Raw genomic sequence first — 26,437 nt, forward strand, 5'->3', positions numbered from 1 at the left:
TTAACAAATGTAGATTTTGTATGGTTCAGCGACCACTGATGCTCCTTCCAAATAGAAAATAAATACAGAATTAAAATTTATTGCAAAATGTAACCGATAAGAGGTGATGTTGTTGTGCAGGCCCCAAGCCAAATCCATGGAGCTAGTCCGAGCTAGTCCATGCTAGTCGTCCTTTGGCACTCCAGCGGACATCCTGTCGACGGGTTCGGAAGTTTCAGTAGGTAGGGTCGCACCAGCTTGTGGTAGATAATGGTAGAACCATTCCGTTCGGTGGGCAGCATGCACCAGATGAGGAAAGTACACTTCAGCAGCCAGTAGAAAGGAATCATCGAAGTTAGCAGATTCGGATAGAATTCAATCACAGTGAAGATACCAAAGGTGACCCAGTAGATCAGCCACCTGATGTCGTCCTGCTTTGTGCTGGACTCGATGCCATGTATGGAAATATATGAGGGGTACAGAACCCCAATGATGTTGCACAGTAGTTGGGCGCACCAGCCAAAGACCAGGTAGAAGGCGCAAAACAAAACACTACCCACGAAAATATTCACCCTGTCCATGCCGGTCTTCTCCTCCAGGCTATCAAAGGCTTTGGTCCACGGCTTGGACGCATCCCGCAGTGTTCGGTTCATATCCTGCTTGTAGCCGTTGAAGAACCGCTGCACCTGAGTTGCCTGGGCGGCCATTTTGCACAAATTGTATTTAAATTTATTTAATTGTCAATCAAAATGGTGTGACGCCGCCGGCTTTCTAAATGCCAGTTGATTTTTGTTTGTTTGCATTACAAAAACGACATCAAATTTCGTTAAAAGGCGCAAAACGTAATCGAAATTGGGATAATTATGGGATGTTATACCTCGATGAGCTCAGAAAAAATTCCTCAACAAAATTGCATTAAAATTTAAAATAAAAAAAAAAAATTTTTTTTTTAATTTTTTCCCTTTTAAAAAATCGAAATTTTTAAAAAAAAAATTTTTGTTTTAAAATTTCTTCAAAATGTTATTTGCTGTTTGTAGGTGATTTTAGCTTTCAAAAAATGTGTTTCAGATAAATGTATGTTACTTTTTAGCAAAGTTATCGGTTAAATACGCTTATAAGTGTATATTTTTTTCCAAAAATCTATAATTTCGATATTATAATATTTCATGCGTGAAAACCAAGAATTGACAATAGTAGTAAAATTTATTTCTAACAATTTTGTGATGGTATTCTGTATAGAAAATTTTAAAATAATTATATTAATATTTTTTGAATCATCTACATTCTTGTTTTTCATATAAAAATTGCTCCGGTTTTCCTCTTCTCCATTAAGTATAATAAACTGTTGCCTAGTTTTTGGCGCAGGCCGGGCTAAATGGCATAGCTTAGCCTAATTGCACTCAGCTTTAATGCAGTTGTGAATAAAGCAGCTCCAGCGGCAAACACGTCATAATTTGGTTATTTTCCAACAGCTTGGCCCACCATTTCGCGCCAAAGTTTTAATTAAGCAGAGGCCAGTAGCACGTGCAGAATACCCCATTTAGTCCGACTTTTCGTTTATCCACATCCACATCAAAATTCACATTTTCCATTTCTTTTCAGAGCCATTTTCTGCGGCAGACACGCACTCACAGCTCCGCATGGCTTCCATTCATTCACTCATTCAAAATGCTAAACAATTCAAAAAATGTGTGTAACTATTCTCGCCCTTCCATTCGCCGCCTCCGACTTTCCATTTTTCCATTTCCACAGCAGCTAAATGTGTTGCGCTTTTGTCTAGGCCAGCTGAATGTGTTTTCGTTCCGGCCTTTTTCTCCTTATATTTTTCCACCAGTCCCAACTCGGTTCATAATTCAAAAGCTTCTGACGGCTGGCTTTAAAATGCCTGCGGCTGTGGCTGCCATGTTTTATGTTTATTAGCTCGTCTAATTGAAATGTCTAATGGGGGGAGTTTATGAAAAAAGCTGAAAATCCGCTTCCACCAGGTTCAGAGGCCTTCGTATTGCCACGGATCCAGGAGCCCTTCCAGCTCGAATTGCTTCACCATTTGCTTAATAGAGTCCTGGATGCCAGGGTTGAGATACAGCCGCCGTTTCATATTCATTCCACGCGGCTGATCCGAAAGAAGGGCGGCGAAATCCGCATCAGTTTCATCGGTGTTTAGCAGCACAGGTAGCAGCAGCAGGCCACAATGAACAGCTGAAGGAATATAGATTATCACTTTATTTCATAACAAAAAAAAAAAAAAGTACGAAAAACTCGGAAGTATATATATTTGTTTGCATATTCATTTTCTAATCTCGTAGAAATTAAGTTTACCCACCGTAAAACCGTTTTTGCTCTGACTCCAGGTGAAACTGCTTTCGACTGGGCAACCTTTGACCTTTGATGCCAAGTCTCTGCAGCTCCCCCACGAAGACATCGTGATAGACACCTCTCATCTTCATTTGCAGCTCACACCGCACTTGCTCCACAGTCGACGTGTTGAGCAGATGATGGATGTCCAGGGTGGGCGAACCCCAGAAGGCGTACTGGAAGTCAATCAGAAGGACATCGCTCGGCACGCCCGCCTCGTATTTGAACATCATGTTGTTTGTCCACAAGTCGCCGTGGGTAAGGACATTAATGTGCGGCTGCTCGGGCTGAAAACAGCGAAGTCCTAGTCCCATATAATAGGGAGCCAGTTCGTCTAATAGTTTCGCATGGTGTTCATAACCGGCCTGAGTTTTAAGGTAATTGGCACAGGACTTAAGGCAGCCCAGAAAGTAGGCACTAAAGCTTTCGGTATACCTATTAAAGAAGCCTTTATCGTATTTAGTGAAAGAGAAGCCACTTTCCAAAAGATTGTTCTCCAAAACCGCTGATGCTGCCTGCATTTTGGCCAACTTCCTCAGAACCAAACTCACATGATGCTCATCCAATCTCTGAAGTCTCGGGGCCATCACAAATCCCTTGTAGGTCAGATCTTCCATTATGAGTGCTCCTCTTTGACAATCGATATGGAATACTTTAGGACATAGTTGCTCACCGGCTAGTTCCTGCAATTTTGGCAACACCTGCTCGTAAATCTCCAGTTCCCGATTGTAAATATCATATGGTGCTTTCTTTTTTCTCGTCTCTGCATCTTCATCCTCTAGAACAGTCTTGGCAATCAGATGTTCCTCGACTTTGCTGCTGTACACAAGGTGTATGCGTGTTAGGATAGCACCATAGTTTTCTCCTTTCCCCAGAGCGGGATTTATAACCATCGATTGCACTCGTAGTTCGTTGTTCTGGTAATAACGACGCAGTGCCGCTTCCAGGTATTCAGCAGTGAGCCAAGCTGCCATGACTGCCCTAATCAGACTAAAATTGTGAAACACAGATCAGCAGCAGCCACTGATAACTTGAAAGCTTTCAGTTTACAACTGAATAATAATTGCATGTCTTATCGCAATATAAGCACACTTGCTGTTACTGTGATTACAGTCACTTTGTTTATATTTTTGGTTTATAAAAAACTCGCAAATGCAAACAGTTGTTTGCTTGGAAGAACAGATGTAGATTGGTTTAGTAGTTATACCCCTTTGAAAAAGCCCAGTTCAATGCCAAGTGCTAGAAAGACAATCTCGAGTTTATCCATTAACAAATTAGTATCGAAACTGTAGCTATTCCGGTAAAAAAACATACCACTAATCGTAACTAATCTCACGAATTTCCCAACTTGATTAAGATAAGTGAGCTTGGTTTGGCTAACTTTATTGCCGTACGAAATATATGTCAGTGTATATATGTATAAATCGGGCTAACATCACCCGTCCCGTCAGCTGGTCTAATCGCATGCAAAACCCCTTTCACTCAGTTGGCCCAAACCCTTCCAGTTCGCCGACTGCCAGTGTCACAGTTCGGGGCTTAGGCACCTCCGGTCCGGATTCGAGTTCCGGCTTCGATTCCGGCTCCGACCCTGGTGGTCTACTGCAAGTGCTTGCAGTGCGCCGACTGGCGCACTCATAGACGTAGTTGGCCAGAAACACCGCAGGAGGGGCAGCTAAGGTTGCTCCAACCTCCGGACCGGGTGCTTCCATTGTAGCTACTGCAATGTCGACTGCAGACGTTGCTGGTTTTCCCATTGATGTTCCATTTCTGGCCAGAGATGACGGTCGATTGCAACTGTTTGTGCCGGTGGGTGGCTTCAGCTGCCACATGTGGCCTGTACCCCGCAGACAGTTGGCCTCGATCGCTATAGCTACTCGGATTAGTTACGGTTTGAGTTGGGTTTGTTAAGGGTTAATTAAAGTACTCAAGACCACTTACCGAAAGAGATGCCAAGCAGGGAGCAAATAGTAAATATGCAGTTCATATTCTAAATTGTTGCTAGTTCACACTGTTTTGCCGATGTATTTACAGATTTTTGGTTCAAGGACTACTTTCATACAAATTGGGTATACCGAATCGGACTATACTTAGACCATTTTTGTGCATTGCTTTGGTAAAGTTTCTTGGCCAAACTTTCGACACTTGTTTTTGTTGATGTTTTTATCTTCTGAGGCTGCATCTTCTGCTGAATCTGGAATCCATTCAAATTGACGCATTGACAATTGTTTTACCAATTTCATCTCGCTTGTTTTTCGACAGTTGGCCAAAAAGTTTGTTCCCTCCATTCCCCAACAACGTTTTGACAACTGCTAAGGCTGCTGCTGGTGGAATTGGCATTGTTGCTGCATTTGTTGCAGATTAAAGTTGCCGCTACCGTCTTCTTTTTCACTTTTCCTGCACTTTTCCCTTCTTTGCATAGCCAGAGAGCTAGTTTATCAAAACATTTTCAAGTTGCAGTGCGGCTGCAAAAACAAAAGCACCCAAGACATCATCATCGATTTTCTCGAGTGGAATGCGCCTCGATGCGAAGTGGGGATGTGGCTACAAGGAAAACAACTCAATCTCAATGCATGGCACTTAAGCAGCTGAAGGAGCAGTGGCAACAGTGGCAGCCACTTGGTTGCAAGGTGCAGATCCTGCCACGACAGCGGAATGCAATTTCTGGAGGGGCGCCAAAAAGGAAGGCAGACGTCGCTGCTTGTCGAAGGGTTTATAATCGAGTTTTAAAGACATTTTATGATCCCTTTCCGTTATTTACGAGTTCGCATGCGTCATAAAAGTCAGTTAGTTCTAGACAAATTTTAGAATGTGCAATTTAAATCTCAGGTTGGGTATTTGCGTAATGTGAAAAACTTCAACAACAAACAATTTAGCCATCCATAGCCATATCACCTCTCTCATTTAATTCACTAAAAAGAAACTAAAGCCAGAAAGTTTGCTCATTATAATTACGGCAAAGCACTGCACTTGGCAGCTGATTTGGCTTATAAATACTCATACAATAAATGCGCATATATAAGCCAGAAAATATATACTTTCAGATCGAGGGGCGCCAAACTAAATAGATAGGCTTGATTATAAAATTGAATTTCCACTAATACTTACCTGCAAAAAGGACTATTTACTAAGACGTCTTGTACCCATGTGATTAATATTATTATTAGATCTTCGCCATAAACAAATTCATGTGTTTAATTTGATTTAGTGTTTGCTGTCAAGACCCGAGAGTTTTCACAAACACCCCGTAAATATATTGCAGCTTCGCACAACTCCTCTGCCGCCCCTCGTGCACAAGCTAGTTCCGGAGCTGTGGCACCTCGAAGGACCTTATCCCATCCGAACGGGTTGCCACACGGAAGCGGGCCAGGCAAACGCTTGGCACGTGCATTTCATTTGATAAATGTTGTCGTTGTCGCCGTCGCCTTTGCCTGATTATGCAGCGCAGCCAGCTATGTGTTTTCCCACTGCCCGACTGCCACCAACCGTTGTGGAGTCACCTGCCTCCTGCCTCGTGCCTCCTGGTCCTGCATCCGCCGTGGATGCCAAAAACTTGCCTCGACTTCCGTTATGCAGGGTATATAACCGACTGGGTATATCTTTTTATTGCACACGCGCGCTTGAATATAAACCGCAAAAAGGTGAGGAGCGGAGAGCCTTGGGTTTTTGTATGCGGCATCAGGTTTTGCCTGTGTGTAAAATTTACACTGACATGAGCTAACTAGTCCTGTTTTTGTCCCGGTGTGAGTGAGTATCTCTAGGCTGTGTGTGTGTGTATTTGTGCCGGGTGTGCGGTATCTGTGTATCTTTGCAAGCGGCACGTTGCCGTTGTAACTTGCAACTTAAATGCGCACGTGATGCGCTGCCTGCGCTTGCTTTATTGCGTGAGCTGCTCGAAAATTAACAAAGTTTTTCCTCAGGTTTCTCAATTTTCATTGTTTCTTTTTCATTTGATTCACTCAAAAAAATCTTGGTATGAAAAGTACCAGAGGTAAAACTCGAAACAAATCATGAATTCCCATTAATACAATTAAATTTTTTCTTATATTCTAAAAGTGGTTTCACATCATAATAGCACTGATACATTTCTCTCAGTGCAGCGCACAATATGAATGAAGATGCCAGCGAGACAAGTGCGAATGAGCACGACCTGGCATAATATCACGCATACGACACGTTGTCGCAGCGAATTTTTGATAGCTACTGCAATCAGCTAAGTGAACGACGGCAATCAGGCCAACGGCATAACAACAGCGAGGAAAATGATTAAACGGAAGCGGAAGCTGGCAGGCAGGCAGCAGATTCGAGTTTTCCAACTTTCGAATGACATTTTTGCCAATGCCAGAAGTCGATGCATTCGAATTATAATCAGGTTGGCTTTGGGAAAACTAGCGAAAACCCGGAGCAAAAACTCGCGAACAGAAATGGAAAGTCTACACAGACACCCACATCCAGTGAGGATGGGTGGATATCGAAATCAAATCACAGCATCGTCAAATGCATTTAGAGCTATTTGCATTGCTTGGCATTCCTTCTGCTCGCTGATTCCTGCTCCTTGATTCCATCCGATTCAGATTCAGATGCAGATGCAGAGGCAGAATCAGATTCAGATGCAAAGGCTGTGCGCCTTGGCATGTGTCTCTAGATATTTTTCCTTTTGCCATCGGCTTTTTTGCTGGTACGCTGCATTGCAAATTGATTTTCATCGCCTTGGGGACATGCATTCGTTTCGTTGACAGATATTCAGCGGGAATTTTATAGTTTGTTAGTTTCGACTCGAAAATGTCAAAAAGTGTAAGACAGCTTTAGAAAACGAATATAGAATGAGTTCTCAATCAAATTCTAATTAACAAATTTGACCACGTTTTATCTGAAATAGAGTTCATAAAATATAGCAATTTAAAATTCTTCAAGATTATTTAGTGCAATAATTATTTTAACTTTAACAACACGCACATTTTTGTATATTTTTCAGGCGATATCCGTTTTCCTGTTGTTCAGATATCACAGATCAAGCACTTCTTTTGTTAATCAACAAATGGCAGTCATTTAAGCTTAACGCGTTTAATGAACGCGTATAAACAAAATTAAGTGCCCGAGTTGGATTTCGACCTGCATTATTAATGAAGATAATAAAAAGCGTAATGTGTTTGCAACTGATTATGGCAGCACAAATGAATCAGGATGAAAAAAGACCAATTGTAATTCGAAGCAGAATTCAATGTTTTTTTTTATTGTGTTAATTATTGAAAATAATTATGCATTAATCGGCAACAAATGTATAAATAATTGCTGGGGCAATTGGTTGTGCCTTGAATATTCCACATACGACATGTGCGCCAGCCATATGTTCTCAATTTCGATTTCCACGCAATTTTAACGTGTTTGCGTAACTAAATTTTGTTGAGCAACCATTTGATCTATGTTCGAAAGTTTGTTATAATTTTAGTCTTTTGTTTCCCAAAGCCCGAAAAAGTTTGCCAGGAAAAACTGTTCTCAAATTGAGCCACCAGCCACGTGTTCCTGACTAAAAACCAACAAGAAACTTCTTCTTTCATCTGCTTTTAATTGAACATTTTTAATTTATGCACAATAAAAACTGATTTACCGCTAGCTACCCGTTCGGCTAGAAAAAGTTCAACTTTAACTTTTTATGACTGCCCCAAACAGAAAAAATTATGTCGAGAAGCACAAAAAGAAAAAATTCTGAGCCATAAAAGCGACCAAGGTGTGTGCGCCTGTGTGTCTATGAAAGCTAAACTAAAGTTTTGGTAGAGCAACTTTTGGTTTTTAGTGCCGGCAGCTTGGTCCATTTTACAGCATTTAAGTGGCCATGAATTTCCCGGCCAGTGAGCATCGGCTGCCGGCAAAGCGAGCACGTGGCTCCATAAAGACAACAGGGATTCGGTGCCGAACTCACCCAGATATCAGATATTCCATCCCAAAAGTCGAGCCACCTGCAGGCACCTTTGTTTTAGTTGCGGCCATTTCCTCCATTTTCCCCGCATCTCAATTGGTTTTGGTTTTAATTCCGTCATGGCAGCCAAAACACGTGTGCACCAAAATTGTTTTGAGTCAGTTAGCGTCGAAACGTGGCAGCAATAAATGGATCAAAGTGAAATACTTTAACAAAAAGCTAAATTTATGTTTTGATTTTCAGATGTGCAACTAGTTTTATTTCGCAACGAGAAGTGTAAAATTGCAAAATTTTAAGAATATCATTTTTAAATACAAATATATTTCGTAATATATTAATTTAGACAGTTATTTCTCTTAACAACCATTTCAAATAAGATTTGCATGCATTCTTAATTTTTCAAATGTCTAGCCATAAGAGTACTATAAACTAATCCACCAACCCATAACCAAGATGAATCTATATCTGGCTTTCATCCTGGCTGCCATTTCTGGAATTTCGTGTGCTCCGCAGCCTGGAGGTGGTTTCGCTCCCTATATATATGTGTGTAATCCACCGAATCCTGCTTGTCTGCTCTATAAGCCATTTAATGATACAAGGAACTAGAAATACATTGTGAATATATGTAAAATATGGAAGACCTTACCTAAAGTGAGTTTAAATAAACTTGTCACAAGTGTTCCAATTTCGCGTACCTTGGAAAGAAATCAATATTAGTAATGTAACTATTAAATAATGAATTTATGAACGATACTCGTAGAGGACGCACATAACACCCTCGGCGTGCACTACAGGGTATGACAAATGTAGCACAACAATGCATCACGCTGTCGGAGGTTGGAGGTGGTGGCACTTTGCATTGCATTGTTGGGTTGACAACTGCAATGAAATGACGAAGACGTATGGCTACAGGAATAGGGGGAACTACCCGAAAGAATTGGGAGGGGAGCAGCAGGTGAAGCTGTTGGATTCGCCTGTTTTTACTACAGTGACAACAAGCTGGGAAGAATCCTGAGCGACAGCCACAAACAGAAACAGACGACACTCAACCCGGTCTACATATCCGTGGCTCCGGGATGTCCTGGCCATCTGCATCCAGCTTGTTTGGGATTTTCACATTTGCCACATGCAGTTTGCACATAGTGCAACGCCTGACATTGATGTGACATGCAACACATTAGACTAATGAAATTTCTCCATGTTTGTAGCCGCCTGCGAAAAAGGGTTCCGCTTTTACGCTACCAACCTTAATATTAGCACTCAAAAAATCCAACTTACCATTATTCCATCCCATAAAAGTTAAAGTGGCTGGCCGACACAATTTCGCAATGCCTCTGGCCACCGGAATCGGTCCACAACTCACTGTTTTAATTATATTTGACTCTGTCTTCGGGGACACAAGGCTCATTAAAATGTGCTGCCTACTTTCAGGTGGCCCACCAAAGACATTTACCTTTAATTGCGGCCATAAATATATTGTTTGCTCTTCCTAAGAGTACTTCCACATTTTGATCAGGTGTTTTAAAATTCTAAGACTACCATTTTTATAACCTGCACTTATATAATTTTCTATTTTCCTCAAGACTTTAATAATATAGAAACAGGCTGTTCAAGCTTCAATTAAATTTGAATAGTGTGTTTAAAATTCGTGACTACCCCAGTTATCATCGATTCCACTTAAACTCAAGTTTGTCCACGTGCCGACAGCTTGTAAGCTTATTTGGGCCACCTTTTTAGACTCTTGTGAGAATTAATTTTGTTTCGTTGTATTTTTTTAATGAGTGTGTAATTAAAATGCGGACAGGCCAAGTAGCCCAATTGTTGAGAAAAAGGTGAGCAGCAAAAAGGGAATATGAGTCTGAGTGGGAAAAACGAAGCCACTGCAGAATCGCCTACTGAATATCAAAGACAATTTTAGGCTTGAAGTGGCAACAAGAAAGCGAGCCTCGGATTGACTAAATGTTGCATTGCCTGACTGACAAACTGGTCGAGTCTGTAACTTTCAAGTTGAATGATGAACTGCAGTTGAGTCGAGAATTGTCTGTGTCTGAGAACTGAAAGGCGTTGAGTCTTCAACTTTAAAACAAGGAAAAATGGTCTTTCGTTCATTTTTTAAGCACACTGAGGATTAAAAACTAGCACAAATTTCAACTAAATAATACAAAAGGTTTTATATCATTTTTTATATATTTAAATAGCGTGTGTGTACCTGTCATTCTTAAAATTACACTTTAACCATTTTTTCGGGTTGCACAGATATTGTCAATGTCTGAGGAAGCTCCAAAACTGGGCTCGAGGCAATTTGGAAAAGTGGAATCACCTAACCTGATGATTCTATGCCATGATGAGGCTTCTGCCCCCAGCAGTCATTGCCATAAATCAACTCAAGTGCCTACGCCCCAGCTGATTTATTTTGGCCCGGCAACTCGTCAGATTCTTTGAGGCCAGAACGGAGTTTGGGGCTCAGAGGTTGAGGCATTTGCCTAAAATATTTAACCGGCACTTGTGCACAACAATTCCAAGTTTTCCTGCTGTATCTTCCATTTTCATTGCCATTCTCTGCCACTTCCTTTTTTTTTTGTTCTTTTATTAAATTCTCAAGTGGCATTCGAAGTCGAATTTTGTGCGGCCCTTTGCCGGTTTTCTTTTTGCTATTTTCAAGTTGGTAGCAACAATAAGAGGAAAATTTCATTGTCAATTTCCGTATAATGCACAATAATAATACAACAAGCGGAGCAAAGAGCAGAAACAACAACCATTTGCGGCTAGTGATTACCTTAGACATTTTGTGGCTCGCAAATTGCGCTGTTCCCACTGCCGCATCGCCCAAGGGGATGCGACCTCCGACCCCTGACCCCCCAGCCCCAACCAACCCCTCTGCTTCCCTGAACTCTGATTGTTGTTACTGCCGCATTTGAGTTTTTTTATACAAAACCAGAGCCGACGTGCCTTCAAAGAGATCACCATCAGCGCGAGAAGGTCGAATTTAATTTTTAAGTGTGTGGCTTAAAGTTAACTGGAAATATTAAATAAAACACAAAACATTGTTAAGCCATTTAAAAATGTAGTACAATATTTAAAAGAACTATGTAAGTATTTCTTTAGTTTTGTTACAACACGTTTTAAATTCTTTCCTAATTGGCATTCCGAAAATTTAAACAATCATGTTTTCTGCATTGTTAGTTTCTGGCATCCAGTGGCCATCAGTTCAATTTTCCAACACGACTGACGTTGATTACTCGTTTTAAATATCAACAAAACAAGAGCTACTACAACGATCAACCAAAATCCAGCAAAACGCACACGAAAAGGCAACATGAGAATTATTCACAAGCAAACTAGATTGGGTGAACGGGGCGAATGAGTAATGCAATATTGCAACTGACACCTGGCCGAACTTTGTTCTCTTTGGTTAATGCAATTAGATGGCAAATTACAGGCAGCTGAATGTGTGTGTGTGTGTGTGCGGGAGGAAGGGGAAAAGAAATGAGGAAAGGTTAAACAATAACATGGCAGGCAAACTAATTAAAAAAAGTTTTTTTGCCCTCCAACTTTCGACAGGCTGGCCTGTTTTGATGCTTCGGCAATTTCGGGCTAAATAAATACACACAGCGAAACCGATACCACAGAAAACAGAGTACCGAGTATGGAGTACAGAGAATCCAGAACGCACACACACATATTCACACACACAAACACACACAGACCGGAAACTCACAGAAGCCATTTTGTGGTTTGTGCCACGCGTTGTGCTAATGAGATTTTGATAGAAGTTTGAGAGGCCTGAAGTTCCAGAGGAAAACGCCCTGAAAACTGTTGACAGTTGCCTAATTAAAAGGCAATTCCTTTGTCCGCTGTCAAATTCGCAAAGCAACCAAAAAAAAAACAGAAAAGGCGGAAATTTGTCGAAAAAAAAATGTAACTTCATCTGCAGATGCAAATTTTTTGGTGGATCCATGGTGTTGGATTTAATTCTGAATCCCCATTGGGATGGCCAACAGTGGAGTGCCAGTGGCAGAATGGTTGAGATAGCGCCAGTAAAGAGCATAATTTATAAGCAGCGAGTCATAGGGACTCAATGTTGTTGTCATGTTGCATGCAAATGAGTTGAGCGAAAGCCAAGGGACCCATCATCCTGCAGAGGAAGCTGCCAGAATCTCGTCACGCGGCTCCTGTTGCAAATTAAATGTTTGCCAGATATGAGAGCGCTTCCAGCAGCAAACAAGGAATGCAACTTTAAGTCAATTTTTAGCTTCATAAAAAACTATCTTCCGTGCCAAAAAAAAAAAACTCTGGTATCTTTCTCGATACACTCGAAGCAATAAGTGCCAATTTTAAATGAACAATAAAATAGTTAAATAAAATAATAATTAAAATGCATTTTTAGGAAAAAAAAAAAGGTAAAGTTTCCAGTTATCCATATACTTACCCGCATTTTAAAATATATCAATAGGTTGGTTGGGCATTGCGTTCTTGTTATTTGCTGACTTATGTTTTACTTATTTAATGCTTCGCTTTTTGTATGCAACCACTTGGTGAAATAACATAAATTTCCGCTTCCCTTCCCCAAACACTTTACTTATTATGTGTTTTTCTTTGCGCTTAGCCCGAATAATGGCAGACTTGGCAAGGGAAGCGCTGAGAATCGTTGAGGGAAAATTCAGCAGCTGACTGACATAGTTTTGCAGCGAACTCATGCACTTCTCCTTCGTCCTGCCGAAGGTCCTTGCTGGCTGCTCGTTGCCTCGGGCATGGAAAGCATTGAAATAAATCTGAGCAAGTTCCTTAGTGCAAAGTTTGCTCCTTTTGGCCGGTGGAGAAGTGGAAAAAGGCGCTGATGGAATGAGGAATGCGTCTGCGTCGTCTGCTTCTGTGTCTCGCCGGAGGCCAGCCAAAAGTGTTATTTACCTTTTCCCTTTGTTGGCCAAATGCCTTGGGAAACTATGCAAAGTTCACTTGCAGTTCTCCACCAGCACTTTGCTTAATGTTTGTCCTGCATAATTAAACAATTGTCAGGCAAATTGTTGCAACTCCCCGTATGCAACGGCTGGCGGGCAAACAAAAGGTTCATTTGGCACAATGACAGAGGTGATCAGGCAAATGGCACTGAGCCGCCGTTGGGCTTGAAAAAAATGAGGGCGGAACTTTAACTAAATGGTTGCCGGGAGAATTGCCATTTAGCCAACTCAAATGGAACTGCTGACACACATTCCACTACCGGCATCCACGCCCAAGATGTTGGCAAACATTTTAAAAGCAACTAAAAATAGCAAATGGCCAAAATGAGGCTAATTAAGTTGAGCTAAACAATTTGCCAACGACTTGCGCAGGCTCTGCTGCTCCAATGGCAGTTGGCCAACTGCTTCTAGTTGCCAATTTGATTAACCGTTAATTAATTTCATTATTAGACAAGGCAAGCATCGAGAATCAGCCGATGGGGCGGGGGCATCGCAATTAGTTCGCTAAACTTTCCGACAGCTGCGAACGGAAATTGTCAGAAATTGTGTGAGTAGCATACGAACACTCAGCGAAATTTAGTCTCTTAACAAGAAGTTAATCAAAACTTAAGAAAGCATATTAACATTACATTAAATGCCAATCTCTACTTATTTTTTTTTTCGATTTTCCTTTTTTAATATTATTCACCTGTTCATTATTGTATTATTTCTCCTTGACATAACTTTTATCAGTGCAATATCCCGGAAAGTAAGCGATACTGATGTCTATTAAATGCCGAAACTCGTTGCATAATTCATTTGCTCAATTATTGCCAAATGAGTTTCGCTCTTGAAATTTGCATTTATTTGCTTATAATTTCCACAACAATGATTGCCATAAATTTTGTAAAGCTTTTACCCACAGCCCTAATGTCTGCGGTTTTCCCCTGAAAATCGAAGTCGATAGACAAAAAACACCGGACTACAAATTGCACAGTCAGAGAATCGAAAACGAGGTAGAAAAAAAGTAATCCCCTGAGCATACAAATTGCAAGGCGAATAAAAAAAAGATATATTCACTATAGCGCAGAGGGAAAAACAAAATTGTGCTTAAAATTCACAAATAAAAGCCACGTAACATGCAAGTCAGAAAAACCGAAGGGGTAGGTTAGTTAGGATCCAGGAAATGTCCGTTCCGCCGGACAGGCAAATATGCAAAAACTGTGAATTTGTATTTCAATTTTGCGAGCGCACAACTTGCCGAGCGGGCAGCCGCAAAAATGGTAGCCAAGTGGATGGCGAGGATTCACCGACAGGTTGAGCAGTTCCTGTCCAGTTGTTCAGTTGTCCGGCTTTCGAGTCCGGCTGACCGGTTGGGCTGGGGTGGCTCTGTGGACTCTGGAACCGAGCCGAAAGGGGTCTGAATCAAACTGACACAGCGCATTTGAAAATTGATCACCGGAACATCCGTGCGCTGACCGGAAATCCACAAATACTTGCGTGATTTATGCCAACGAGTGCGTATGTGTGCGTGGGCCGTGTGCATGTCCGCTTCGGTGCATGAATAACTGTTTTACATCTGACAATTGTTTGAAATTTCCAAATGATTTCCATTGGCATGCCACTTAAAGCGCGGCTTTAAGATATCAATGTCACGGTGGAAATATGATTGATGGACAGCCTTGATTCAGTAAGTCACCCTATAAAGCAAATAGGTTGTGTACTTATATTTAATATGCCTGCAAGGCACTTAACAATATAATAAATGTATTGAAATATAGATTAAAATCCTAGTTAGTATGTCATATCAATATGCAATCAATTTCTCATTCAATCACTACCTGCCTGCCTTTAAATCTTAAATCACACTCTTGGCTCTCAATTTTCCTGTGAATTTATTTAATATGCAGCTGCAATGAAATCTTAAATTCATGGATCTGAAGTTGACAGGCGCTGGCTGAGAGCAGGTGGAAAATAACGTTTTGCTGAGGATACCATTTGCGCCATCCTCGATTAGCCAGCTCGCCTGTGGTCGCCACTTGTCTGCGTCTTAGCCATGATGAAGCTGGCAAAATCACCTGGCACGGACCATTTTTCAGCTGGCGCTTATTAACTTATTTATGTGCCAGGCAGCCAACGCTAGTAAAACCACCAAGTGTCAGTTCAGCTTTTTCGGGCATCCATGTCCTCTGCTAGTTATCCAACTAATGGAAAATTATGTTGTGAGCTGAAAGCGAGCAACTGGCAATATGTCAAGTCTGTCTTAAAGTTTATTTCAACTTGACACTTGATTTTTTCTTTTTGCCTCCTTTTTGCGAGATAGCATTTTTGCTGTCGATTTTTCGGGGGAAGATTTGACAGCTGCACTTGGGATTTGTGTGGAAGTTTGGTCGCTGTTCAATTGCTTGAAAGTTTCGCCCGGAAAAGTTGGCCAATAGCTGACAGCCGAATGCAGGGCTATAGATAGTCACTCTTGCCACTTACCACTACTCTGCCAATGAAAACATTAATTATTTCAGCTGTAACACCAATCCGACCAACTTTCATGACAGGCGGCGAAAAATGCCGGCGATGACTCCATAATGAGCATAATTAAACCGCACAATGTGCAGTTAAATTATAAATTAATTGAGCTGTGTATGGGTTTGAAGGGCAATTGCAAAAAAATTGAGGAAATAAAAACCACAAACAGAAGCGGACCAAGAACTAAATAAAACAGTTGAAACTATTGTTTACATTTAGACAACTAATTCATTTATGAGTCATATGAAGTATAAAAAAGGGGATTAACTTAATTTGCATAACATCTCTATTTTTTGTATCGGCAACTTACAATGGGAATACTTAATCAGCAAATTTCAATTTTCATTTACAAAAACTTTACGGAGGCCGAAAAATTAAATTCCTACAAATTGAATGGCTAACGAGCCAACATTTTATGACACATTTTTCTCTGCAAAACGCTGACAATTCAATTGAAATGCAACATCGGTGGGCGGGGCTGAAATGGAGTTTTGCAATGCTGTCATCGAAACCCCGCCCATTTGACAAATGAAAAAAATGGGGCAACCACCAGGAATAAAACTCGGTCCAAAGAAATTAAAACAAGCAGCAGGATCTGGGGAAAAAGAAGTACGGAGCGGAGCGGAACGGAGGGTTAAAGGGTTGTAAAGCATTCGAAAAAATGCAAATATGTATGCCAATGTAAAACAGAGCTGCAGCCGAGGTACCGTCATATAAAAGTGCTCCAGTTCTTTCCTCCTATTTTTTCCAGCATCCAAAAAAGGACAATGGGGGGAGGACATTAAAAATGTAGGGTCGGGTGGAATGGGTGATAAAGAAGAACCCTACTGAATGACATGACTAAAAATACATAAAAAAAGGGAAAATTCCAAAACAAAAGAAATGATGAGAGTGTTGATGGAAACCAAGGACGCAGGACTCGGAAAACGAGGGACATCGAAGTGGCAATGCACTCGCCAAAAGCCGAGAACTAGTTGAAGATAATGCAAACCGAAAGAAAACCCGGAAAATTGAAGGAAAAAAGAAGGGAACGAAAAAATAAATAAAATGGATTAAAAAGCGGGAATAATGGGTATGAGAAGACATATTTAATTTAAATACGGGGAAAATATACAATTAGCGAGCAAACGTAAACAGAGAACGGAAGCAGACGGAAAATTGAGGAAAATGAGAAAGGGAAATGTTTGGAAAAGCTTTTCTAATTTAGTCCGACGTTAAGTATTAAGTATTTGCAGTGTGTCGGCGTTTGGCACTGTTTAATAATAAATAAAAGTAATATTAAAGTCAAATTTTAACTAAAAAAAAAAATAATATTAATATGTCATGATCATCGTTGTGTCCTTTCATCGCGTCATTGAGCAAAGTATATGTACGCGTATTATGGCATTTTCTTGCTTTTTCAACCGTTTTTGCATGACATAAATTAAATTGCACATTTGGTCGTTTCTGCGAAAAATTCGTTTCTGTGAGTTCGTAGCTTTATATATACATACATATATGCGAACCCACTTTATGTCCTTGCACGAGATGCAATATAAAAACGAAATGCAGCCAATAAAATATTGACAGCCAGTTGACCAAAACGTAGCCAACGGAAAACTTTGTGTAAACACGAAAGCGAAAAACAAGACACAAGTTATATATTTGATCGGGCGACACATATAGTAATTTGGTTTTTTATGCAAATATATTCTTTAGCCCATCTGAGCTGCAATCGGACGCTCATTAGCTGCTTTTCAGCGGACTTAACTAGATTCCAGATACATAAATTACGGGCGCGCGAGTCACAGGATGTTACAATAAACAGATTTTTAAATTGCCAGCAGCAGCCAGCAGCTGGCCATAATTTATGGCTGTGGGTTGACAGACATTTTCCCCTTTCTCGCTAACCGATTTCTCTTAGTTTACGGAGCGTCGTCCTGTTTTCCCAGGATACCAGACGGTGGGGGGTCCGGTCCACAGGTTAGACAGTTTTCACCGAACTCTTCTTTTTTTTCTATATTTTTCCGCTAATTGGCAATGGCGAGCCGCCGTTCATTGAGGTTTTCCCTTGAATTTCATTTTCTTTTTAAAGATTGAGAGAAGTTTTTAATTAGTATACCAGTTTTTTGCCAGCATGCTTGAAGTAGCTCGATGAAACGGATGATGGGCGCACACCTGCGGCGCCATTTTCCACACATTTCAGCATTTTTCTTTCAGCTCGCCGGCATCTTATCATTTATCAGCAGTCGGGGAAGATCAAAAGCGAGGCGAGCCATCAAAAGCAGGGATATATATACTATATATAAAAGGAGGCTTCAGTTTGCAATTTCTCACCGTACTCGGTGGCCTCCTAAATTCCTATCTAAGCCAAGTTTGTTATGTGGGTCGAAGTGCTGCGACTGCTAGCCATGCCATTTGCCCAAATGAAACTAATTTTGTTGATTGTACACTCGCGCTGGAGGAATGGAGCACCAGCAGATGCGAGGATGCGAAGCTTTATAGCCATCGACAGTTGATATATGAGCGGTTGGGGGCGTGGCATCGGGTTTTAGTGGCTCCTGCCAGTTTAGAGCAATCTTTTCTCGTTTTTTCGTACACATACCCAGTGTTTTATGGGTATATTGTGTGGCAGGCAAGTGGTGGTGCAATATTTTTCACTAAAAATTCCTGGGAGATACATATGTATAACTTGTTTCCTACTGGGTATCTGTGTGCCATTCACAACTTTCCTCACTAATCCCATCCCATTAGATTGCCTGTCAAGTGAGATGTCGGAAGAAAGTGTAGCTGTAGCTGTTGTGAAATTATCTTTAATTGATTGAAATCTCTTTGTCTCGTTGGGCAGAATTACCTCAGTGGAGCTGTCTAATCGGGGCCAAATCAATAGGGATAGTGGCTGCAATCAATTGGAATCGGCCCATCAGGGGACATCATCATAGAGTAATTCCCTTTGTCCCCGGCGAATTATTGATGCCTGAACCTGCTGCATTGCTCTCTCGTCTTATGACATTTTATTATACCAATTAGGCCTTCGTCCTTTGCATTGTTTCATTCTCCTGTCTCGTGACAGACATTTCCCGGGTCCATTGTTCCCTGCGGATGGAATTTTCTCGTTTTCCCATTTCTGCTTTGTGTTGGCCCTTTCATTCCTGGACTTCGCTCGCCTTTGCATTTTCTTACACCTATTTCAGCTGATGACTGCTCAGAATTTACGGCTCTCGATTGTGTTTTAACATTTATTCATGGAGTGTGGGCAAGTGGTCTTCGGACCGTGTCCTGGTTGTGCTGGCTGTGCTGGTGCCACTTCACTGGCAACACACATTTCTCAAATGTTGCAACACTTGTGCAACGGTTGTTGCTGCTGTCGTTGCTCTTGCCCCATGCTCGGCACACAAATGACATTTACATTTTGAGCACATAATGTTGGCAGAATTTGTAGCTAGCAGTTTTACTTTTTTCCCCCTTTTTTTTTTTTATTTTTCCTACCTGTGACCAGCAGGAGCCCTCTTGGCCCTGTAGTATTTTTTCGGGTGATAATTGCATACGGCGACGTGCACTCGACAACAGCAACAACGAGTGCACTACAAGTTGGATGTTGCTGCTGGTGTTGCCGTTGCACTTGCTGCTGTTTCTCATGTTGCGAGCAACTAACAACTTCCTACTTATAGAGAAAGAGACCTTCATGGCTTTTATTTCTGCAGAGGCAAGCGAGTTTCACATGGGTAGCTTGCACAGAGAGAAAGTAACCCAAGGTATTTGCCCACAAATCATACGCAAATTAAATAAAATATGCAAAGCGAGATTTTTCAAATAATTATAAAAGTGCTTAAATTTATGCATGGCAAAAAGACAGTAATACAGACTTCCTGAACCAAATGCCTTGCTTATCTTTGAGTTATTAACAAACCTTTGTGCCGCTTTTCACATTATTCGGTTTATAGCACAATATATTTTCCTGTGTGTATTTTTCCACAAAGGCAAATTACCGAATGTCGAAATAGGCAGCCAAATGAAAGAGAGAATTGCTGGCCAACGGCTAAGGCCGTTTATCAACCGAACTGACCAGCAGACCGACAGGCAATAAATTAAAGGACCTAAATATAAACAGCTGATACAGTTGCTTATTTCGATGGGGATGCTGCTCCAATCCCATCCAAACGAAATCTCACTTCAAAGAGTTTGCTGGCAAAAAGCCGCTAAGTCGGGATATGTTACCCCAGTTGTGATGGCGCAAAAAGGCCTTAAAAGTGCTCTCAGGGGAGAGAGAAAGCCACTTTAGACGCATGTGATGCGATGATCAAAGCACAAGGCTACAGACAAGGGCGAACTTTATTGAACTAAGTTTGCTACAAAGCCACCTGTAACCCGACGGGGGTCAGGCAAGTTGGTAAGTGGCAAAAGGCAGATTGTGGCCTTAAGTGGCTGAAACGTAAGTTGGATTACAGATAAATCAGCATCAAGACAAGCAGCTAAAAATAGAGAGTTGCGAGGCGGAAGGCTAACAAGATTATGCAGTTTACAGAAAGTTGGCAAAAAAGTTAGCTTCAACTAGAAAACCGTGGCATCACAATTATTTCTAGTCTCAACCGCAAGCATAACGAATTATATACATATATTGTATATGTATGTAGTAAAAACCTATAAGTAGAACTCAAATATATCCAAGTCACACAGTTTGCTCAAGTTAGTCATGTCGTTAGCTCTATTGACTTTTCTAGTACTCTGTGGATTTTCCTTTTTGGGGCAGCATCAGGCAGTTGGTAAGTGCAAGTGCATTATGTGTTTAAATAAATTGTTGAATTTATACCTAATAAACTAAAAACTATTGTATGGAGTTTGATTTTTAAATTTAAACTATAATTTGTAAACAAGAAACGAATTTTCCCAGCTGACTGCGGTGCAGAAACATCCGATCTCTGGAAGGATGATACGGATTTGGACGAAGGAAGTTGCAGTCGAACAACGTTAAATAATGATGGGGAAGATTCATTTGAAAATGACCAGTTTATAAAAGAATCAAAAAAGAAAGTGAAAAGCAATGAGGACGCAAATTCGGAAGTTGAGTCACCACTATTTCAGAATATATTAAAGATATTCAAGTTTATATGGCAGGTGCTGAGTATTTGGATAAATTGGAAGTAATAAAGGCGATAAGGCGTATCTGCTCACAGATCCTGCAAATTAAATTGCTTTTTTTTTTGCAGGATACATCCAAGTTAAGTCTTTCTTTCCGTCTTCAGCTATTGTTTTACGGCTTTGTTCCAAACTGTTCTGTTGACGTTTCTTCCAGTAGCACTCTTTTATTTCCTCAGCGTTTTTTGTTTTTTTTTTTCTTGTTTTTTACTCATAACCCCTTGCTGCATTTTGCAATTTAAGTTATGAAAAACGTTTCGTTTCGTTTCGTTTGGCTTTGTTGTTGAATTGCTCTGCATTGTGGCTTTTGTTTGCGTTGTTGCTTTGCCTGCATTTCACATGAGCCGGCAGTTGCCGCTTTCCATTTGGTTTATTGCGAATTTTATTGTTTTACGGTAGTTTATGGCAAATGCCATACAACGAGCCGTGTAAATATTTGTTCTAGGCCGTGTCCCCCACAATTCCCTTTGCATTTTGCCCAGCATCAGGGCTTCGTTTGAGCCAATTTTCACAGACACAAACACAGACTCGGGATACAGGAGCATGCTTAAATATGCACAAGTTGATAAAGTGAAATGTTTGCTGGCCCATTTCAATCAGTTTTATGCTGATAACCGACCGAACTATAAAAAGGCAAAAACCATGTTCATGCTGAGTAATATTCGCAATTTCCACACACAGATTACTTTATTTAAAGCAACGTGGGGTTCTGGTCGAAAAGCAGAATATGTTTTCGATTTATAAAATAAATTTAATGTATGATTGAGAAGGAAACTAAATGAAAATTTAATAGGTATGATATAACTTTTGATATTATTCAAGAAATACCCACAAATAGAATATAAGTATCTAGTTAAACACGATGTGCCACAGAAATAAATACCCCGACCGTATTCACATGCAACAAAAGTTAATTATACTATATAAATAAACAGAGGCTGACGGTGACTTCTGTTTGGGCTATTAGGCTAATGGGCTTGCACAAAACTTTAGCCGGGCCAAAACAAACGAGCCAACAAACAAACCAACTGCAGTAAAAACAAAGCGTGTAGAAATAATGTGCTAAATGAACAAAGCCCCACTGCCCTTTTTGTAGGGGGCGTACAAATACTTGCAAAATACAAATAAAATTAACTAAAACTCAAACTCAAAGCAAACTCTGAGCCAAAGTCCAACACGGGGATCCACCCATTGTTGTTATTGCCGTTGTAGTTGTTGTTTTGGGCCAAAAGCTTACCGGGGAAATTTTTGGAAAACGCTCAACTCTGAAATAATTAAAAACTAATTAAAGGGGCGGACGAGTGGTGGGCATGTGGCAAGCTGTTGTAAAACTTAATTAACTAAATGAGTGCAAGCGCAACAAGAGCTAAAACAAAATCGCCATAGAAGTTGTTGTCCAAGCGCACACACGAGGCGTATGAGTAATTTAATCATGTTTCATGCTGTCCTGGCCAAGAGAAGGCGGTCCAGAGCGCTGCGTTTGTTGACACCCACAAAATGCAATTTGCGCCACAAAAGCAAACAACGAAAATCTTAGAAAATGGGGGAAAATACGAGGCGGCGGCAAGGAGAAGTCAAACAAAGTTATATTCCAGATTGGATTTTAAGTTTTCGGATTAGTTGCAGCTCGGCAGATGCTTTTAGCATAATAAGAGCGAAAGAAACAAAACAGGAGAGCGCGTATGTTTACCAAGTTGTAAAATTCTTTACACCATCACAGTTACTCCTTAAAATTTAATAAACTTAAAAATAAAATTTTTAATAATAAATCTGGATAAGTTATTTAAAAAGTTAGTATGCAGTTTAAAGAGTGAATAACTATTGGGTTTGCTTGAATAGAACGCGAAGGTAGTCAATAAATTTACTTTTACTTTCGATTTAAGGACGCTTTTCCTGTGGCTTTTACTTGTTGTACTCCCAGCCGTCACCTCGTCACTTGCCTCGGGGCAACATTCTGCTATTGACTTGCATATTTGCGTTTCCACTCCAGTCGAATCCACCCCTTCTCCGCCAGCCACCTCACCTGGTCTGAAAACCACTCCACGCACGTGCCATCAAAGTGAAATAGAAACAAACAGGAGAGGCAATGGGATGCCAAGGATCCCAGGGATCCCAAGGAGCCAGGTTTGTTCTACGCTTTTTCCTTTGCCGTCTGGCTTAAGTACGTTGTTTGCCCAGGCGCAGACTCTGGGTATATATAGACCATACAATGCCCAAGGTGAGAAGCGGGCTGATATCCATAAACAAGGACCTCTGGACTCGGACTTCATGTTGGCCCCTGATGAAAAGCGACAGCTGCAACGCACAAGATTGAAACCGGAAACAAAAAGGCAACTCCTCCGGCATTCATTTCTCACAAATGCCTCCGTTCATTGTGGGCCACAACTGATTGCAACCGGTGGCTATAATTCATTCACATAGATGCACTTGCGACTGAGCTCCGGCCCGGATTCCTATTCTGAAAACGCTTTGGCATAGACAAATCTGCGACTCGAATTGCAACCCGCGGTGATTGAATGGCATTACTTTGGAACTGGTCGACTGGGCTACATATTTGCGATATCCAGCTGCTGGACGTCCGTCTGCCAATGGCCACTCAATTGGATTCCAAAGGCATCCATTGTGTGGTCATTGGCCAGACCCAGCCTTTATATGCTTAATTGAAACGGCGCATGTCAGAGTCAGATTGGTATTTCTGCATCCATGCGTCAATCATCTATTACTTCTCCATTAATCATTGTATTGAGTTGCTCTTCAATATCAAAACATAGAGATGTAAAATAAATGCAAGTTTCATTTGCACATATACCAATCAACTGTTCCAAATATCTAATTTCCCAACTGATCTAGCTGAAGACAAGAAATTCATCTGCATTTCCATTCAAAACACTACGAGTACTACTTACACGAGCGTATATACGTAATACTATATGAAATTGTGGCTCCAAAACTGGCATAAAGGGATTTGCACATGAAAACCCTTTGCATGTGTGTCCTGTCTCACTACCGAAATGCAAATTATCCAAATCCCCCAAAGGTCTGTTGCCATTTCGATTGCGGCTCGGCTGTTGCCCTATCGTCCTGTTTATGCCTGATTAAAGTCAAACAACAAACATATTCTGAGCTGCATTTACCAGACAATCGTATAAACATATACACTTGTGGTCATAAGAATAGAATTCCTTATTAGTTGGCAGATCTACATATATGCCAATTATTTCAAGCAAATTGTTTTTACTCCCCTTTTTAAACAAACAACTTTTGTTTATATTACCTGCTTAGGAATACTTGTAACTATTGTTTTCCACACAATCATATAATCCCGCATCTCTGGCCCGAAAAGTCCTCTCTAATCTATGCAGAGAAATGCTTGACAGTGCCTTGTTGTGTGGCTCAACTTTGGCCCCAATCCTAAATCCTTCGTGTCCTTCGTGGCCAGGATTTGCTTCTCATTACCAAGGAGCCCCCATTGTTGACTCCACTGGGAAGAGCACGTGTGAGAAAGGTTGATGGCCAGGGACATGGGTTTGTGCAGTTTGGTGCTCGCCTTCTCCGCTCCCAAATTATGCAAATTGCTCGAAATTTTGCATTGGATAATTTCCCTATTTGCCCGTAATGCTCAATAAAAAAAATACAAACACAAAAAACATTTTATGACCCAAGAGACCAACGATGGCAGAAAATGGCTGAGCAGAAAAAATACTGAACAGTTGTATAAATGCAGCAACAAAAATAAAAATAATATAAAAACAGAACAAACTGCGACGCATTTAATTAAAAATGTAATTAGCCATGCTTTTCAACAGCCACAATACTCGAAGCGGTAGCCAGAGGCTATGAAAACATTATTCGGGAAATTGTTGCAAATTTAATTGTTAAATCCAGCTATATTTTACTGGGGCGTTACTGCATTACGGAGATGTGGTCACATGCAATTTTTTCCATGTCACAAATTTATCTCACTGAAAATGAGTTTAAGAACCATGTCAATTTGGCAATTAGCATACACTCAGAAAATCGCTTAGGACAAATAAAAAAAATAAAAAAAAAACTAACTAGTAATCTTTTGTTGTCAATGCCTTGAATTTCCCACAACTTCAGTCTAAATGGAAAACTCTCAATGAAAAGCCAATATTTTAACACCAAAATTTTCGAAAAACTAAATTTTAAAATTCATATTTTTGGGAAACCCAAATTTTAGCCCAAGGTATACTTACACTTTGCCATGGATGACTTTGATTTCAGTAGTCCACCTCCGGAGGTACGAACAATTCATACCCACACGTTGAATGATGAGCAACTCAAGGATTGTGAGGCGGCGTTCGCCCTCTTCGACGACGATAATGCCAAGGTCATTCCGATCAAGTTGTTGAGAGATTGCCTGCGAGCCGTGGCCCACAATCCGCCGGAAAACGAGATACAGGATTATATCACCGAAATTGATACGGATGGATCCGGCGAGCTGTATCTCAGCGATTTCCTATACATCATGTCGAAACGGTACGAGAATATGACCGTCGAAGATGAGGTTATTCTGGCTTTCAAAGTCTTCGACAAAGATGGATCTGGCTTTATACACGAGAATGAGTTCCGTCAGATAATGACGGAATATGGCGATGAAATGGAAGAGGACGAGATCGAGGAAATGATACGCGATGCCGACGCCAACACGGAACTGAAAATCGACTACGTTCGCTTTGTGACCATGATGATGGAGACATAAAAGTTTCCATAGTATAGAACTATAACCGATTGCAGATCTAATGAATACGTTTCAAAAGCATGGCCACTGGAATCGGATGGTTATGATTGTCTACTATACCTTGGGCGATCTTGAAATATCGGATAACAATTGCCAACTGTTCGGACTATTCTTCATAAAATAAAAGCCAATGTACAATAGATTATAATTACAAAAATAAAAATGATAACAAGAGTAGGCTTTTCTTGTTTTAAAACTATAAACATGAAGTTGTGAAATAAAGTTTGTCGAAAATTTGTAGTGAGTGTTTAGGGACCCCAAAATTTTTCCAGCCCCAACCCCTTTGGCCATGGCTTTCGAATTCCTTACTCCGCCACCAGAGGAACGGACCATTCGCACCCACAATCTGACCGAGGAACAGGTCAAGGATTTGGAGATAGCCTTTTCCCTGTTTGACGACCAGGACACTAAGGTTATTCCTATAACAAATCTCAGGCAACTGATGCTGTCTGTGGCCCACAATCCCAGTGATCGGGAATTGCAGGAAATTCAGGCTGAGATCGATGCTGATGGATCCGGTGAGTTATATCTCAGCGATTTCCTTCACATAATGTCTCAGAGGTACGCAAACATGTCCACCGAGGATGAGATTATAGCCGCATTCAGAGTCTTTGACAAGGAAGGAACCGGCTTAATATCTGAATCGGAGTTTCGTCACATAATGCAAAACATGGGGGAGCAATTGTCGGATGATGAGGTGGAGGAGATCATCCGTGATGCAAATTCTGATTTGGAAGGCAATATAGACTATGTGCGATTTGTCAGAATGATGTCCACCACATAAGGAAAAAGCAGGCTTTAGGGGTTGGGAACCCGACCTGTCAGTATCACCAGAACCCTTTCGGCTCATTC

At 40.9% G+C, this 26,437-nt stretch overlaps 6 protein-coding genes and 2 long non-coding RNA genes across 9 annotated transcripts; 4 read left to right on the forward strand and 4 right to left on the reverse strand.

Moving 5' to 3' along the window:
* Positions 1–63: 63 nt before the first annotated feature.
* Positions 64–766, reverse strand: LOC6729662 (receptor expression-enhancing protein 5). Its single transcript, XM_002104932.4, is given in 2 exon segments — positions 64–209; positions 212–766. Coding segments are annotated over 2 exon segments (522 nt in total). The 5' UTR covers positions 687–766; the 3' UTR covers positions 64–162.
* Positions 767–1,086: 320 nt separating this feature from the next.
* On the reverse strand, positions 1,087–3,368 carry LOC6729663. The gene is made up of 2 exons (XM_002104933.4): positions 2,303–3,368; positions 1,087–2,178 (listed from the first exon to the last, which is right to left on the reverse strand). The coding sequence occupies exons 1-2, from the start codon at positions 3,306–3,308 to the stop codon at positions 1,967–1,969; spliced, it is 1,218 nt and encodes a 405-aa protein (XP_002104969.1). The 5' UTR covers positions 3,309–3,368; the 3' UTR covers positions 1,087–1,966.
* Positions 3,369–3,701: 333 nt separating this feature from the next.
* On the reverse strand, positions 3,702–5,054 carry LOC6729664. The gene is made up of 2 exons (XM_002104934.4): positions 4,273–5,054; positions 3,702–4,204 (listed from the first exon to the last, which is right to left on the reverse strand). The coding sequence occupies exons 1-2, from the start codon at positions 4,316–4,318 to the stop codon at positions 3,813–3,815; spliced, it is 438 nt and encodes a 145-aa protein (XP_002104970.1). The 5' UTR covers positions 4,319–5,054; the 3' UTR covers positions 3,702–3,812.
* A 1,967-nt stretch (positions 5,055–7,021) lies between these two features.
* Positions 7,022–8,927, forward strand: LOC27209014. Its single transcript, XR_005544193.2, has 2 exons — positions 7,022–7,125; positions 7,307–8,927. It is a non-coding gene; the product is annotated as an uncharacterized LOC27209014 (long non-coding RNA).
* LOC120284977 lies at positions 8,550–9,737 on the reverse strand. Its single transcript, XR_005544192.2, has 2 exons — positions 9,003–9,737; positions 8,550–8,943 (listed from the first exon to the last, which is right to left on the reverse strand). It is a non-coding gene; the product is annotated as an uncharacterized LOC120284977 (long non-coding RNA).
* A 10,587-nt stretch (positions 9,738–20,324) lies between these two features.
* Positions 20,325–20,871, forward strand: LOC27207188. Of its 2 annotated transcripts, none has more exons than XM_016182923.3 (2): positions 20,325–20,450; positions 20,579–20,871. In XM_016182923.3, exons 1-2 carry the CDS (start codon positions 20,381–20,383, stop codon positions 20,830–20,832), a joined length of 324 nt encoding a protein of 107 aa, XP_016036331.1. In that variant the 5' UTR covers positions 20,325–20,380; the 3' UTR covers positions 20,833–20,871. The 2 variants fall into 2 exon arrangements, with proteins under 2 accessions (XP_016036331.1, XP_039150821.1); XM_039294887.1 differs by having other exon boundaries at positions 20,341–20,456.
* A 4,038-nt stretch (positions 20,872–24,909) lies between these two features.
* Positions 24,910–25,762, forward strand: LOC6729665 (calmodulin). Its single transcript, XM_002104935.4, has one exon. The coding sequence runs from the start codon at positions 25,049–25,051 to the stop codon at positions 25,544–25,546; it is 498 nt and encodes a 165-aa protein (XP_002104971.1). The 5' UTR covers positions 24,910–25,048; the 3' UTR covers positions 25,547–25,762.
* A 110-nt stretch (positions 25,763–25,872) lies between these two features.
* LOC6729666 (calmodulin) lies at positions 25,873–26,375 on the forward strand. The gene has a single exon (XM_002104936.4). The coding sequence runs from the start codon at positions 25,875–25,877 to the stop codon at positions 26,367–26,369; it is 495 nt and encodes a 164-aa protein (XP_002104972.1). The 5' UTR covers positions 25,873–25,874; the 3' UTR covers positions 26,370–26,375.
* Positions 26,376–26,437: the final 62 nt, after the last annotated feature.

This window comes from Drosophila simulans, chromosome 3R (genome assembly GCF_016746395.2).
Source record: "Drosophila simulans strain w501 chromosome 3R, Prin_Dsim_3.1, whole genome shotgun sequence".
In the NCBI taxonomy this organism is placed as follows: Eukaryota; Metazoa; Arthropoda; class Insecta; order Diptera; family Drosophilidae; genus Drosophila; species Drosophila simulans.